The following is a 17,287-nucleotide window of genomic DNA, read 5'->3' on the forward strand; positions in this document are numbered from 1 at the left end:
AATCAAGACTTATTTAAATAAAAATATTTAATCATTTCAAGCTTTTAAAGTTTTCTTTATGTATTGATCCTTTGCTTACAGCCAGAAGAATGCAGTCTTTTCTGTGGTACTTGTTTGTCATTTTGTGTCTTTCTAAAGAATCTTTGGCTTTACGTAGTTAATTCAGCAAACATATATTGAGTGTATCATTTGTACAAGGCATCCTTAGGTACTAGAAAAAGATTTAATACCTTTTTAATATTTAGTGCTTTTCCAGTGCATCTTTCTGCCTTCCTACATTGATGATGTGGTTACTTAAACTGACAGTGACTTGGGCACTGTATAGAGCTGTGGCCTCAGTCCAGGAATATGTGCAGGGGGTTGACTTTGGTTTCATTCTCAACTTCTACTCTCTATCACTATTAGAAAGGTATGGTTCTAGAGAGAGGGGGAGGGGGAGCAGAAAATCCCTTAAGCTCACCCACTTTTAAAAGTCAGACAAAATTCAAATTTCAACAGTAACAGGGGGGTCCTTAAAACAGAGCAAGCAGCTTAAAATCTTAAAAACTAAGCTGGGGTCCACAACCATTTTGGGGAGCCTTCTGCTGACCTGTAATCACCTCATATCAATGTGGAATCTTCCCATGTCCAGATAGCTACAAATTAAACCAGAGGTAAGTCTCCTTTGTGGGACTTCCTAAGAATCCAACCAGAAAGAACTTCTAGAATGAGCACACCACTGGCCAAAAATCATTGAAACTGCCTCTTGCTCACCCTCACTGTGAAAAAGAGGAAAGGGCTGGTGAAGACCTGTGCCACAAACTGCACCTAACCTTGCTCAGCCTGACCCTGGCAAGGGTGGAAAATTTTGCATGGTATTCACTAACTGGGCTCAGACAGCAATGAAGCAGCTTTGGCCCCAAACAGAGGAAAGCAGATTCCCAGGCCCCAACCACTGACACTGGGAAGACACATCATGGGAAGCCTAAGGATTTCAGGGCTATACCAGAAGGAAGTATAGTTCCTTTGGAAGGGACTGCACCCAGCCTTAACAGGTGCATAGTCTGACCTATGATCATAATGGGCAATTGAAAGGGCATTGTTTGGATACTTGTGGGGCCTTGCATCAGACTTAGTAAACAGAGGGAATCAGTGCCTGCCATTCACAACCCGGGGTACTGGAAACTAGGACCCAAGTGAACCACCTGAAACCCTTCACTACAGTACCTCAGAGAGCAGCATCAGCTTTGGGAATATTTCTGAACCACAGAACACCCAGGGAAAACCCACACCCAGAATTCCAGCCACCAGGATCTAACTACCATGAAAAGGATCCTGTAGAGGAAAGCAGGTATACAGTAACCCACAGCAATCAGGGACACTCCAGAGCTTGCATCCTAAACTATAGCACACAATAGATACAGCCAACCCATAATACTACACCTGCTGAACTGACAAATCAGATGCTGCTGATGAAAGGTTCATAGCAACTAGGGAGTTGGCTTCTGTGCTCCTGTAGCTCTGGAGAGTTCCACAGCCAAAAACTGATGGACATTTGCTAAATGTCCAAACCCCAGTGAAATCCAAACCAGTATTCACCAGGAGTTTTCTTTGCCTTGACATGGTTTACTACAAACAATGTCGACTTTGATTATAGTACTCTTTAACTTGGATAATAGTTGTTAACCCAGTAGACAACATTGTACCCTCAACCCAATTTAATGTATTTCATCTACTAATTAGAACATTAATTGGAATAAATCTTTTGTCTTCTTTTCTCTCTCTCTCTCTTTTTCCCCTCTCCTTTTTTGCCCAATCTTTCTTCCTCCCCCACTGTAGACCTCACTTTAGATTATAGTAATTTTACTAAATTTAACAACAAATATTTTGACCTATTCCATAATTTTATTATAGGTTTATACCTAAATTTCAGAAACTGTGGAGAACAATTGTAACAAGTTTTTGTTTCTTATATAATCGAATAGAATAAGGCTTGGCTGTGAAGTGATTATAATACAAATAGGGCTCAGTGTAGTATCTTTTAAATTGGTGTTATTGGGATCAGCAGAGGTCACACACTGACTTAAAATATCATTATATGATGTTTACTCAATCCAGGGCTCTTAAGAGAAAGAAGCTCACAAAGTAATCCTTCACTTACTATTCCAATAGATAAGTAGACATACAAACAATATGAAAAAGCACTGGAAAAAACCATCCCATACAACCCGTAATGCTTCAACAACAGATTTAATTGATACCCAGTAGAGAAAATGTCAGAGAAGAAATTTTAGAAAGTATGTAGTTAAAATGTTCTATGATTTTAAAATAAGCTTTAAGGAATGGAATTAGAAAATACAGAAAGTAAAAGATCACTTCAATAAAGAGAGATTCTGAAAAGGTATCAATCCAAAATTCTGGAAATGAAAAGATAAATAAACCAAATAAATAATTCAATGGAAAGCATCACCAATGAATTAGGCCAGTTTGAAGATAGAATTTTAGGCCTCAAAGCTAAAGAATATACCCTTGAAAATAAAGTCGATCATTAAGAAAAGATATTAAAGAGATAATGAACAGAGTATTTAAGAAATCTGGGATAATATTAAAAGGCCAAATTTAAGGTTCATTTTGATGAAGGCTCTGAATTACAAGCTAAAAGAAAACAGTCTTTTCAGTGAACTAATATCAAAAGATTTGCCAATCCTTAAAAATGGAATGGAAATTCAAATACAAGAGGTATGCAGGACTCCAGATATACAAAATTGCAATAGATCCAGTCCAAGGCATATTATAATGAAAATGCCTAATGTACAGAACTTTGAAAGCTGCAAAAGCAAAATGACTGGTCACATTTAGAGGTAAACCAAATCCAGATTTCAACTGATTTCTCAACCCAGACCCTAAAAGCCAGGAGGGCTTGGAATAATACATACCAAGCTCTGGAAGAAAAAAAAATGCCAACCAAGAATACTACCCAACAAAATTAAGCTTCAGAATTGAAGATAAAATTAAAAATTCCATTATAACAACAGAAGCTAAGAGAATTCCTAATTAGAAAGCCTATACTAAAAAGTATCATCAATAAAATATTTCACAAAGAATAAATGAAAAACAAAATGAAAACCAACATAGGGAAGAATTAAAGGAGAATCAAGTCCAGTTTGAAAATTAGAAATTAAATGGCAGTAAATGAAAATTATCTCTCAATAATAATATGAAATGTAAATGTTCTAAACTCTTAATCAAAAACACAGGTTGGCAGATTTGATTTAAACAACAACAACAAAAAAAAAAACCAACAATATGCAGTCTTCAAGAAACTTGCCTTACAGGCAAAGATATACAGAGTCTAAAGGTGAAAGGATGGGAAAAAAAACATAAAATTCACATGGGACTTATAAAGAAGCAGAGATAGCTATTCTCAGATAAAGTGGACTTCAAGCCAAGATTAATTAGAAGAGAAAAAGAAGGTTGCTTCATACTGCTTAAGGGAATTGTACATGAACAAGATATAATTTTCATAAATATTTATGCTCCAAACAACATAGCATCTGTGTACATAAGCTGAACCCTTCTCAATATTAAGAATGAACTAGACTACAATACAATAATACTGGGTGATGTGTGCATCTCTTACCACTAGGTAGATATCCAAACAAAAACTAAATAATGATGTTAACAAACTAAAAACATACAATTTGGATTTAATAGAACAGGCAAACATAGACTATTTTATCCATCTTCTTCTCAGCACCACATGAACATTTTCTAACACAGACCATATTTTAGGCCACAAGGCAAATATTAGCAAATACAAAAAAAAAACTTATATTCTATTCATAATGAAATTAAATTAGAACTCAATGATAAGATAAAAACAGAAACCACTCTAACACTGGTAGACTAAATAATACACCTTCAAATATGAATAGATAGGGAGAAATAAAAAAATATTTAGAGATAAATTAAAATAGCGACTCAGAAAAATGAGAAATTATATCCCATCTGATTCAAATGTATAATATGCCAAGATCATTGTACCGTCATGTTTAACTAATTAAAACAAATAAAAAAATGAAAAAAAAATAAAATAATGATTCTAAGAGAAAAGTTCATAGCATGGAGCCTCATACATTAAAAGAATAGAAAGATAGCAAATAAATAACCTAACATTAAATCTAAAGACCCTAGAAAAAGAAGAATAAACCAACACCAAAATCAGCAGAAGACAGGAAATAAATAAAATCAGAGCCCAAATCAATGAAATTGAGATCAACAAAACAAAGAGTTGGGTTTTGAACAAAATTGATAAACCCTTAGCCAAACTAAGCAAAAGAAAGAAGGGGGGGACCTCAAATTATCAAAATCTGAGATGAAAAATGAAATATCACCGTGCAAATCCAGAAGATCTTTAGAAACTATTTTGAAAATTTATTTTCTAGTAAGCCAGAAAAATTTTTAAAATATTGACAGATTCCTTAGAGACATGACTTACCCAAATTGAACCATAAAGATATATTAAACTTAGACCAGTATCAAGCAGTGAAATTGAAGAAGCTATCAAAATTGTTCCAGCAAAGACAAGCCAAAGATCAGGTGGATTCTCAGTCAAGCTCTATCAAATCTTTAAAGAAGAACTAATACCAATCCTTCTCAAAGTATTCCATGAAATATTAAAGGGAGAACACTGCCAAACTCACTCCAGGAAGCCAGTATTACCCAAATACTAAAACCAGACAAAGACATATCAAGGAAAGAAAACTTCAGACCAACATCCTTGATGAACATAGTTGCAAAAATTCTTAATAAAATACTGGCAAATTGCACACAAAAATACATTTAAAAGATAGTATACCATAATGAAGTGAGTTTCATCCCAGGGGGATAAGGTTGGTTCAACATGTGGAAATCCATAAATGTAATTCATCACATATATAGACTTGAAGATAAGAATCACATGATTATCTTGATAGATGCAGGGAAAAGTATTTGACAAAGTCCAGCACCCATTCATGTTTAAATCACTGGAAAAACTAGGGATAGAATGAACTTACCTTAACATTGTAAAGGCTATATATGGCAAACCCAAGGCCAACATTATTCTGAATGGAGAAAAACTGAAAGCATTTCCTATAAAAACGCAAACAATATAAGAATGCCTACTTTCACCACTACAGTTTATCATAGAGAGTTCTTGAAACTCTAGCCAGAGCAATCACACAAGAGAAGGAAATTAAAGGGATATGAATAGGAAAAGAAAAGCTCTGATTATCTCTGTTTGCTGAGACCATGAAGACCCTAAAACCTCCACCAGATGACCTCTAAAGCTCATTAATAATTCAACAAGGTAGTAGGATACAAGATCAATACTGATAAATCAATCACATTCCTATAATCCAATGATGAATCTGCATGAAAAAGAAATTAGGAAAACTGTCCCATTCACATAGCCTGAAAAAATATGGAATTCTTGGGAATCCATTTAACAAAAGAGGTGAAGGATCTCTACAAAAAAAAACAAAAAAAACCTATAAAACACTAAAAAAAGAAATTGGAGAAGACCTTAGAAAATGGAAAGTTTTTCCGTGTTCTTGGATACGCTGTGGAAAGCAGTACGGAGATTCCTCAAAAAAATAGGAATGGAACCACCATTTGACCCAACTATCCCACTCTTTGTTATACATACAAAAGAATTAAAATCAGTTTCATTTTGTTGCATATGGATTTCCAGTTTTCCCAGCACCATTTGTTGAAGATGCTATCCTTCCTCCATTGCATGCTTTTAGCTCCTTTATCAAATATAAGATAGTTGTAGCTTTGTGGATTAGTCTCTGTGTCCTCTATTCTGTACCATTGGTCCACCCGCCTGTTTTGGTACCAGTACCATGCTGTTTTTGTTACTATTGCTCTGTAATACAGTTTTAAATCTGGTATCACTATACCGCCTGATTCACACTTCCTGCTTAGAATTGCTTTTGCTATTCTGGGTCTTTTATTTTTCCATATGAATTTCATGATTGCTTTCTCTATTTCTACAAGAAATGCCGTTGGGATTTTGATTGGCATTGCATTAAACCTATAGAGAACTTTTGGTAATATCGCCATTTTGATGATGTCAGTTCTGCCTATCCATGAACAGGGTATATTTTTCCATCTTCTAAGATCTTCTTCTACTTCTCTTTAACTCAAAGTGGATCAAGGAGCTAGATATCAAATCAGAGACTCTGCGTCTGATAGAAGAAAAAGTTGGCTCCGATCTATATATTGTGGGGTCGGGCTCCAAATTCCTTAATAGGACACCCATAGCACAAAAGTTAATAACAAGAATCAACAAATGGGACTTACTTAAACTGAAAAGTTTTTTCTCAGCAAGAGAAACAATAAGAGAGGTAAATAGGGAGCCTACATCATGGGAACAAATTTTTATTCCTCACACTTCAGATAGAGCCCTAATATCCAGAGTATACAAAGAACTCAAAAAATTAAACAATAAGAAAACAAATAACCCAATCAACAAATGGGCCAAAGACCTGAACAGACACTTCTCAGAGGAGGACATACAATCAATCAACAAGTACATGAAAAAATGCTCACCATCTCTAGCAGTCAGAGAAATGCAAATCAAAACCACCCTAAGATACCATCTCACTCCAGTAAGATTGGCAGCCATTATGAAGTCAAACAACAGCAAGTGCTGGAGAGGATGTGGGGAAAAGGGTACTCTTGTACATTGCTGGTGGGACTGCAAACTGGTGCGGCCAATCTGGAAAGCAGTATGGAGATTCCTGGGAAAGCTGGGAATGGAACCACCATTTGACCCAGCTATTGCCCTTCTTGGACTATTCCCTGAAGACCTTAAAAGAGCGTACTACAGGGATACTGCTACATCGATGTTCATAGCAGCACAATTCACAATTGCTAGACTGTGGAACCAACCCAGATGCCCTTCAATAGATGAATGGATAAAAAAAAATGTGGCATTTATACACCATGGAGTATTACGCAGCACTAAAAAATGACAAAATCATAGAATTTGCAGGGAAATGGATGGCACTAGAGCAGATTATGCTTAGTGAAGCTAGCCAATCCCTAAAAAACAAATACCAAATGTCTTCTTTGATATAATGAGAGCAACTAAGAACAGAGCAGGGAGGAAGAGCAGGAAGAAAAGATTAACATTAAACAGATACATGAGGTGGGAGGGAAAGGGAGAGAAAAGGGAAATTGCATGGTAATGGAGGGAGACCCTCATTGTTATACAAAATTACATATAAGAGGTTGTGAGGGGAATGGGAAAATAAACAAGGAGAAAAATGAATTACAGTGGATGGGGTAGAGAGAGAAGATGGGAGGGGAGGGGGGATAGTAGAGGATAGGAAAGGTAGCAGAATACAACAGTTACTAATAGGGCATTATGTAAAAATGTGGATGTGTAACCGATGTGATTCTGCAATCTGTATTTGGGGTAAAATTGGGAGTTCATAACCAACTTGAATCTAATGTATGAAATATGATATGTCAAGAGCTTTGTAATGTTTTGAACAACCAATAAAAAAAAGAAATATTAAGATTTTAAACTTTGGAACTGGAAAAAAAAAAGAATTAAAATCAGCATACACATTTAAAGAAGAACTTTAGCCACATCAGTGTTTGTAGCAGCTCAATTCACAAAGCCAAGCTATGGAGCCAACCTAGGTGCCCATCCACAGATGAATGGACAAAGAAACATAGTATATATACACAATGAAGCATTACTCAGCCATAAAGAAGAATGATTTTATGGCATTTGCCAGTAAATGGATGGAATTGGAGACTATCATGCTAAGTGAAATAAGCCAGTCCCAAAAAGTCAAAAGTCAAATGTTTTCTCTTGTATGTGGGAGCTAATCCAAAATGAGGGCAAATTTAAAAAGGAACAGAAGAAATGTCAGTGGAGTAGACAAGGGGGAATGAAGGGAAGGAAGGAAGATAGAATAGAGAAAGACAGTGGAGTGAATCTGACCTCACTTTCCTATGCAGAGATATGAATATACCACAGTGAATCTAAGCACCATGTACATCCACTAGACACTAATTAAAAACTTTAATTAATAGTGGAAAGATCAGTAGAGGGAAGGGAATGGGGTGGGAGGAGGGAAGGGAAAGGAGACCTACTGTAGACTGAATTAGAACAAATTATATTCCATGCTTTTGTAATTATTTCAAAATGAATTCTGTTATGTATAACTAAAAAGAACCAATTTTTTTTTAAAAAAAGGGAAAGGAATGGTTCTTTTTGAACTGAAGTGAGGAACAAAACTTGTCTTTATGTGTCAAGGAACCTACCTATCCACAGTGCTGTTTCTTAGGAAGAAATGAAGGAAAAATAGTATGAAGATAACAGAAAATGCCTGTTAAGACTCAACCAAGAGGTTGTGCCTCCAGAGACTTAAGTCTGCTCTACTTTACAGGCAATTGTAATTTGTGTGTCTTGTAACTCAGAGCAGCACAAATGAAAGTCATTCATCCTGTATCCTTCTAATCATCTGTCTATATAACCTTAGGAAATTTATAAATGAAGAATGAAGGCATTTTCTTTATATTTCCTAAGCTTATTTATTACTGCCTTCTCATGTCTAAGAATGACAAAGTCAGCCTTGCTTTTTAAAAAAGCAAGGCTTTTTTTCTTTAGTATTCTAATGCATTGCTATTCAGTCATGCCCATGGACCAGATCACAAGGGAATAGGTATAAAAATTAAGAGCAACTATTTCTAAAACATTTGTAGTATTCTAACAATATTTTTGCTTTAGCATCAAAACAACCCTGATCTTTTATTTTATACATTTATGTTCACAATGTACTTGGAAAACTAACTCTTCCTTCACCACAGAAGCATTGTTCCAAAGCATGGAATTAAATTGTAGAACACATTGGTCAATTTGATTAAGAAACATGAAGATTTCTTTTAGTGATGATAGTTTCTAAAGTGAATTATTTAAACCTTTTTGCATGTTTAAGCTTTGTTATCTAATAATTCTTGTCTCTAAATAGATGCTGAGAGTGTAAACCTAGATGACTATAACATACATGTCATTGCAAGTGTATTCAAACAGTGGCTTCGTGATTTGCCCAATCCCCTTATGACTTTTGAACTCTATGAGGAATTTCTTCGAGCTATGGGTAAGCACAAGCTTTTGGGTTTGAGGGAATTCCAATAATTGAGAAAGGAATGCCATGTTTAGCATAGATTAAACCATCCTCTAGTGCTTTAGTCCTTAAAGAATCAAAAGTATGCTTTTGATGGTCAATATGAAACTGCCAGTATACTATCAATTGTTCAAATGTTCACTTTGTACAGACAGTACACTTTAATTCCCACGAAGAGACTAAAAGACTAGGGTTAGAAAATATTAAGAGATTAAATAGGAGATTTAAGGGTGGACTTAGATTCATTCATTTATTTATTTATTTATTTTCATTTAAACTGTGTATCTAGGCAGGAACTGTGTGAAGAGCTGGCTGGGTGTTTTATGCCAAGTCTAACCGGTTTTGGAGTTTGCTTTCTCAATGCTGTAGGATATTAAGATCTTTAGACCTTGAGGATATAAATTATATGACACTTGGCTTATTTTAATGAAAAATCTGCTGCAAAGTAGTTGAAAAACTGGAGCATTGCCCCTTGCTGTATATATATAGAGAGAGAGTTGCTAGGGTATAGATAGATTAAAACTCGGATTGCTTATAAAACTCAAATATAGATAGTCAAGAAATAACTATGAGTTTCTCTTCTGCCATATAGGTACAACCACCTCTTCCAGAATTCTAGTATAGTGTCGGTTCAAGAGGAAGATGTAGCATATAAGAGGAGATAGTCAATGTTATTTACTGTACTTAACTGTTTTTAGGCCTTCAGGAGAGGAAGGAGACAATTCGAGGTGTGTACTCCGTGATTGACCAGCTCTCCCGAACTCATCTCAATACACTGGAACGCCTCATCTTTCATCTAGTCAGGTAACCTCAAGAGCAAGGAATTGTTTAATAGTTTCTCTTGGATTCTATGTAAGTAAATGAAGAGCTTCTTCATTTGGAAGATGGATATGCATATGTGTATTTGCATATATACTTACATATAACATATATATATATATATATATATATATATATATATATATATATATATGCAATTTTTTCCTTCTACTTATAAAGTCAGTCCCTCAAATGGGTGTTAGGATTCCTTAGAATAGAAATCCTCAGTTGAGCTGGACTGCATGGCAGCTGCCTCTCTGCCCTTATTGAGCGATGTAGCAGCTCTGGACTCATGGTTGCATTATGTAACTCAGCCTCTTATCTCACTCCTAAACTAGAAAGAATGTATATCTGTTGACATAACGTAATTCACAGAAGGTGGCCCATGCCTGTAATCCCAGCAACTCTGAAGGCTGAGGCAGGAAGATCATGAGTTCAAAGCCAGGCTCAGCAGATTAGGGAGGCACTTAGCAACTGAGTGAGACCCCGTCTCTAAATAAAATACAAAATAGGGCTGGGAATGTGGCTCAGAGTGGTTCAATCCCTGATACCAAAAAAAAAAAAAAAAAAAGAAGGTTGACTGACTAAAGAGGCTTCAGAAGTTGTCTTTCTTGTCCTATGTGTAAATATCAGCAGTAACTGGAAAGGAAGCCATCTTTTTTCTAGATAAATATCTTATGTGACTATCTTAAAGCCTCTGCCCCACATCCTTCAGACAGGCTCATCTAATGATATCGACATTGAGCCACAAATTTCTCTTAGTAGGCTATTTGCTGACCTAGAATGTTTGAAAGAACAGAGTGAAATTATATGTTTCCAGAGGCAAAGGAACAACAGCTCTGGAAAAAGCCTACAGTGTCTCCCTTAAACTGATGTTATCCTTCTAGTACTGTGGTTGCCATTATGCTGTCTTCTTTTTCTCATCTCTTCTGCCTAATTCCCCTGCTCTTTATCCCTCTTTCACTCATTTTTGTTTGATTTTGTTCCTTAGGATTGCCTTACAGGAAGAAACTAATCGAATGTCTGCTAATGCTTTGGCCATTGTGTTTGCACCCTGCATTCTCCGCTGCCCTGACACCACTGACCCACTACAAAGCGTGCAGGACATCAGTAAGACTACCACGTAAGGCCAGCCATGATCACCTCTGCAAGACCTTAGGGACTTCTGACTCAGTTGGTGTTGTCACTATCCAAATATCAAACGGTGTATGATTTCATAGGTTCATGTATGTTTAAGAAGATTACTGGACACTACTGGATGGGTTTTTTTTTTTTAAGGAAGTTAGTGGTATTTTTTTACTTTATTGTCTTTTATGTGGTGCTGCGGATCGAACCCAGTGCCTCACACGTGCTAGACACTGAGCCACAACCCCAGCCCACTACTGGATATTCTTATACTAAGAATATATACTTTTAAATTCATTTCAACTGAGCATTATCAGTTTTAAAGGATCTTATATTTTTAATCTGGCATTTAAAACTGCTTGTAGTTTCCAAATACATTTTCAAATTCCATCTTATCAAACTGTACACTTTGTATCTTTCTGTAATCTAGTCTTACTGTAGTCTTATGGCTCCAAATCCCTTTGGTTTTAGTACTTCAGTATTCCTATATTTCACCTTAACTTTTTCTTGGGTTATATTTCTGTGCTATTCTTTTAAACCTTGACTGCAAAACTAACTTTTAAAAAAGAAATACCAGTGCTTAAATCCCATCCCCAAAGAGTATGATGGTTTGGAATGTACACTGGCCATTGGGATTTATAGTTATTCCTTAGGTATTTTCTAAAGTGTAGCCAAATTGTGAGCCACTGTTCTATACCTTGTCTCTGAGCTAATAAAGTAAGAGATATTGATTTTTTTTTTTAATCCTATGACTATGTACCATCCTTATCTGAAAAACAGTCTGTTGATGCTATACTTTATTTACTTCTGCTCTTAACAGTTTTCTCTCTTTCCTCCTTCTTTCAGCTGTGTGGAGCTGATTGTTGTGGAACAGATGAATAAATATAAGGCTCGTCTTAAAGATATCAGTAGCTTGGAATTTGCTGAGAACAAGGCAAAGACTAGGCTGTCACTGATTCGTAGATCAATGGTAAGATGCAAGACATGAAGACACAAGGGAAAAATGGGAGTCTTTCTGGGATTTTAAGTGTGCATTTGTGATGTAAATAGGGATTATTCTCCAAAGCTTTTTCATAATGAAGATTTTTTTTTTTAAATCACCAAATCTGTGGGTGCTATGGATGCCTGTTATTTGATCTGTTAACTCTTTTTAGTTATATGTATAGAATATGTGTGATTAAATGTGTAGAATTGTTTAAATCAAGAATTTGGATAAAATGTTGGTGGCTTAATAATTTCCCCTGTTTACTTTTCTTGTCCTTTCTATGAAAACCTGATCCTAACTTTTTTCTCTACTTCTTCCACCATCTGTCCCTATACCTTCAATCATGTCACTTTTGGTGGTCCTGCCAAAACTCCTGGGAGTAGAGACCTCAATCATTTGCAACAGGATTTGAACGAAAACATTGATTCATGAGGAAATAGATTTCCATATGAGTCTACTATTATCAAATAAAGATTTCTTTAAGGAATTATTGTTAGGTTAAGCCTAATAAATGGTAATTTATTTCCTTCATTTACCCACTTATGTATTTAATACCTTGTATTGTAACCAGTGAGATATATTTAATTATCACTAACAATTAATAGGATCTGAGTAACCGGAAAACAACTGCTACATTCATGTTTAATGATTACCCGTTTGTTACTCTCCTGACTATAAAATTGTAGTGATGAACAACCACTTCAGATCCCCAGTAAATCTCTAGGCTTCCCCATCATCTTCATAGTTAGATTGGCACTAAATTTATTAAACTACCTACCACAGAATAAGTGCTCAACAAAGGTCTTCTCTAAAAACAAACATAAGTATAGCCTTTTCCCAGGCAGTAAAGACATTAAATAAAATTCCTCATTGGGTACTGTCTAAACCTTTTCCCTAGAAACTGAAAACAGAAATGCTATTTCAAAGCAAAACTTTTTTTGTAGTATGAATTTTCAGGAACTCGGTGCCAAGAGGCCCAGTCTAGTAGCACCCACATTGCCAATCCAGCAGAAGATGGAGATACTCAGTTCTTTGAAATATTAACCTTCTCTTTTAATGGGGCAATGACATGTACATTCTAACCTTCTGCTTTCCTTTTCATGCCCTTCCTAATCCAGAAACCTGTACTAATTGCAGTTAGATTTATGAGCATTACCCGCAGTTCAGTCTCGGTATGTATTAATATTGCAATGTGTCACAGCCACTTCACATTATTGTCTCTCATTCATCCAGGAATTGTTCTACTCTGTCTATCATTCATAACTGTCTATCCTCCATGTTCAACTCCAATTCAGGTCCCACTTTTTGACTAGCCATCACTTCCTTTTCTCTTAATCTCTTTCTTTAGAGCCTTTGTTTTCCTTTCTCTGTATTGTCGAACAATGTTCACTTAAAATATATTGTTTTTTCCTCTTTTTTAGATAAGCCTCCTTTTGAGTTTCTTCTTTGATTGAATCATTAAAAGTTGAAAACATCAAAGTATCAAGTTTATTTCTGCTCTGTGAGCTGTTTTCCTAGCAATCCCGTCCATTTAATCATTTTAAATACCTATTACTACTTCCAACATCTCTCATCATTATTGATGCTTATTTGTTCATTCATATCTGTGATCTGGTGATATCATTCCAGATGTATCTACTTGGCATTTATCAGACAGAGCAACAAGTAGAAGTGAACAAATAGATAAGATTAGTTTAGACTTAAGTATTAATAATAGTAGAGCTCATAGCAGGATTTACTTGATGGTGCACTTCTTCAATTCCATTGTTTATACAAATGAGTACTGGAGTATTGGGAAACTAAGAACACCAATCTACGTGGAATAATTTCAGAGATGCTCTGCCTGTGTGTAACCATTGTATTGTTGGGAAATAAATACACATCCAATTTGCTTTTTGTCCAGTAACTCCCTTTTAATTTTTTGTCAGACTTCCCTTTCCTCACTGGATAATCAATTCCTTAACAGCATCTTGTCACTGTTTGATAATTTTCAAATGCTTCACTCTCATTCTGGTATTTAAAATCAATTCTCTTCATATTAAAATTCAGTCACAGACTTGATCCAATGCTCTTCTCATTTAATTTCAGGACAGACTAGACCTTAGTCTGGGGCTTAAAACTTTGGAGGTGTCTAGGTAGTTCCTATTTGTCTCATACTTCTGTCCTTTATCTTTCTTGTCAACAATACGATTATTATCTTGTCAACACTACTACTTGTTATCAGTAGGCTAAATGAAGATGAGTGGTACCTCCAGTTTACTGATCGTGAGCTCATTCTTATCTTATGTCTATAGCAATTTCTTGTCCCCTTAAGATTTGTTTACATCTTCTAGCTAAATCCTGACTGATGGAATTGATACTATGTGGAAAACTATAAAACTCCCAGGGCAGTTTTCCAAAATTCTACTAGTTGTTTAAAATCTTAAAATTTTATCACTGACATCAAATGTAATTATTTATTTCATTTGAAATAGGTTCTCTTCATAACATTTCAAAAAAATGTGTACCACATTCCGTTTATTAATTATTCTAAGAAATGTTTTGTGAGTAAAGCAGATAGTTCATCTTACAATTCAGACAATTATGGAAATACTCTTTCTTGAGATAACCCTCAGAATATAGCAGAGTTTATAGTATATTATAAAACACATACTTCCATTTTGTCATACGGAAAATAAAAAGTAGCAAACTCAACAGTCATGGATTATTAAAATTAGTTTATACTACATATAAACTAATGGCAACATAACATGAAACTGAGTTTTTTAATTCAGTGCATGATAGCAAAGAATATGATGATGACTAGTATATCTTGGTACCATTGCCTTGATTCACGTATTGATGCCAATAGAATTTTTTTTTTAATCCACAATTGCTTTTATCTAATTAGTGCAAATCTCAACAAGTGGAAGGGAAAAATAGCATCTCAGTATCATTATGTAATAGTCTGTATATTGCAGATATTTTAAATGATCTTGGGGATACCCCCACTCCTTTTGGGGAACCTTACATTATACTTTGAGATCCATTGTACTGCAGTACATGTAATATTGATGGCTTACTATACTGTAGAGAATTTTTTGATGAGGATACACACAAACACATACTGTTTATGTTTAAAGTGTTTACCAACCCTCATCAGTGAGCAGTAACTATAGGCATTGAGATGATTTTTTAACATCCTGGATACCTCATTATAATACCGTACAGAACAACCAGTCTTTTTTTTAAATTTTACTTTATTTTTAGTTGTAGGTGGATATAATATCTTTATTTTATTAATTTATTTTTATGTGGTCCTAAGGATCGAACCCAGTGCCTCACACATGAAGGCAAGTGCTTTACCACTGAGCCACAACCCCAGCCCCACAACCAGTCTTTTTAAAAAGATCATGGATGAAGTACTTCTTACTACCAAAATTATGACTTAAAATATTAAACTTCAGAATTCAATATTTAAAAAAAAAATCTTACTAGAAAACCAGACTCCTCAGGAAGTAGTCTAATAATTCACCTTGGTTATTCTGGGTAAAATTTCTTTGTTAGGATTCTTAGATTTGTGCTTCAGCTAGTTATGTATAGTTCTGTGCACATCATACATGGTTCCTCCTCCTCCTCCTCAGATTTTCACCTCCAAATGGACAAACCCCAATTATGTATATTTTTTGTATCTTCATGAAGTATCATAACCTCCCTCATGAGGGTAATATTTCCTACATAGTCATTACATGTGGTAGACAGTGCATTATTTATCATCATTATGAATCTCTAACAATCCCTCTTGTACTATTTAGGCTTTGAGTCATAGTATTGAATTTCTTTGTGCCTGTCAATTATGCCTTGTCATTTCTTTTTGCTTCCTTTTTTCATTATAAGCCTTATAGCATTTTCAGAAGAAATCAAAACTAGGACTCTGTATCTAGTATATCTTCTTCTCGTCTTCATTGTTATCTCCTTAAGCCTTAGGGGAAAATAGAAATGTTAGGTCCAACTGATGATGACCTTCCATAGGGCATCTTCAATTAGATTCCCCACATTAAAACATTTGACTCCCAATATTTTTGTTACAGTGTATGAAATGGCCTCAGAATTCTGATCCAAATCTGTTTCAGAATACCACTCTTAGGAAAAATAGCAGTACAATTATGTACAGACTTCTTTAGACAAATCTGTATGATTAGGCAACTAAATTTATGGGCATTAGAAAGCAAAAGGAGTTTGGGAGAGAGGAATGAGACCGTTCTGTGTACCAAGTGTGGTCAGAATACTAAGGAAGAAGTACTTATTTTTCTGCCTGGGGAGCACTGAGAAAGGCTGTAGATGAAGTGATAAATGAGCTAGGTCTTAAGGGATAAGTTTGAACTAATCAAATAGAGGAAGACCTGTTGGTATAAATTATACAAGATTTAATTCGGGGGGGGGGGCAGAACTGTAGCTCATAATTGCTAGAAACAATGTTATGTGATTATACAGAAAGGAGACCCAAAGGTAAAACCAAAATGGCTTTGTTTTGGAATATACTAAGACATTAGGACTATTAGGCCTTAATGAGTGATCACAGACTGGCAAGATCTCATTTATAGATAGTTTATCAATTTAAGTGTTATTGCTTTATATTTTTATATTTATGATAGGGAATTACAAGTTTATCAATTTAAGTGCTATTGCTTTATATTCTTATATTTATGATAGGGAATGACAACTGATGATAGTTTCTCCTTCTGAGTCTCTTTCAAGGTTCTCAGTAAGTGTAACTAAAAGAGATCCTAAGTTTATAGGGCAATCAGTTGAGGTGGATGTAAAGTTTATTTTTATCCAAATAATATTTTTATCCAAACAGTGGCACCAGAAAAAGATTGTTTAAAGTGAATCTACTTTAGTAACATAATTAATAGTTGGTCTAAAAACAAAAATAGTTGGACTAATGTGTGTGTACACGTAACTCTGTACCCAAAAAAGGAAAAAATATACCTTTTTGGCTGCCTACAACATATTCTCAAAATTAGGCCATAATCTAGATGGTGGCTGTATCATATTTATTATTTTTCAAACTGTACCTAAAATTTTATATTAAAGTATTTAATATAATTAAAATTAAACATCTGGGGGGGGGAAATCAGTGAAAACTTTCAATGACAAAGGAAATATAAACTTAAAATTAAGTAAATGAAAAAACTACAATAAAAAC

The 17,287-nt window shown here is 35.0% G+C and overlaps 1 protein-coding gene across 1 annotated transcript in view; it reads left to right on the forward strand.

Annotated features, from left to right (window-relative positions):
* Positions 1 to 17,287, forward strand: part of LOC124080573 (unconventional myosin-IXa-like) — a gene marked incomplete at its 5' end in the record, with an annotated part of 209,726 nt that overhangs the window by 169,327 nt on the left and 23,112 nt on the right. The window contains 5 exons of the mRNA XM_058573300.1: positions 9,015 to 9,143; positions 9,869 to 9,974; positions 10,981 to 11,112; positions 11,961 to 12,084; positions 13,218 to 13,271. Of these exons, the coding sequence (XP_058429283.1) occupies positions 9,015 to 9,143; positions 9,869 to 9,974; positions 10,981 to 11,112; positions 11,961 to 12,084; positions 13,218 to 13,271 (545 nt within the window). The remainder of the gene's footprint in view (positions 1 to 9,014; positions 9,144 to 9,868; positions 9,975 to 10,980; positions 11,113 to 11,960; positions 12,085 to 13,217; positions 13,272 to 17,287) is intronic.

This window comes from Marmota monax, unplaced genomic scaffold, assembly GCF_021218885.2.
Source record: "Marmota monax isolate L192 unplaced genomic scaffold, Marmota_monax_Labrador192_F-V1.1 WCK01_AAM20220418_F8-fsc00078, whole genome shotgun sequence".
Lineage (NCBI taxonomy): Eukaryota > Metazoa > Chordata > Mammalia > Rodentia > Sciuridae > Marmota > Marmota monax.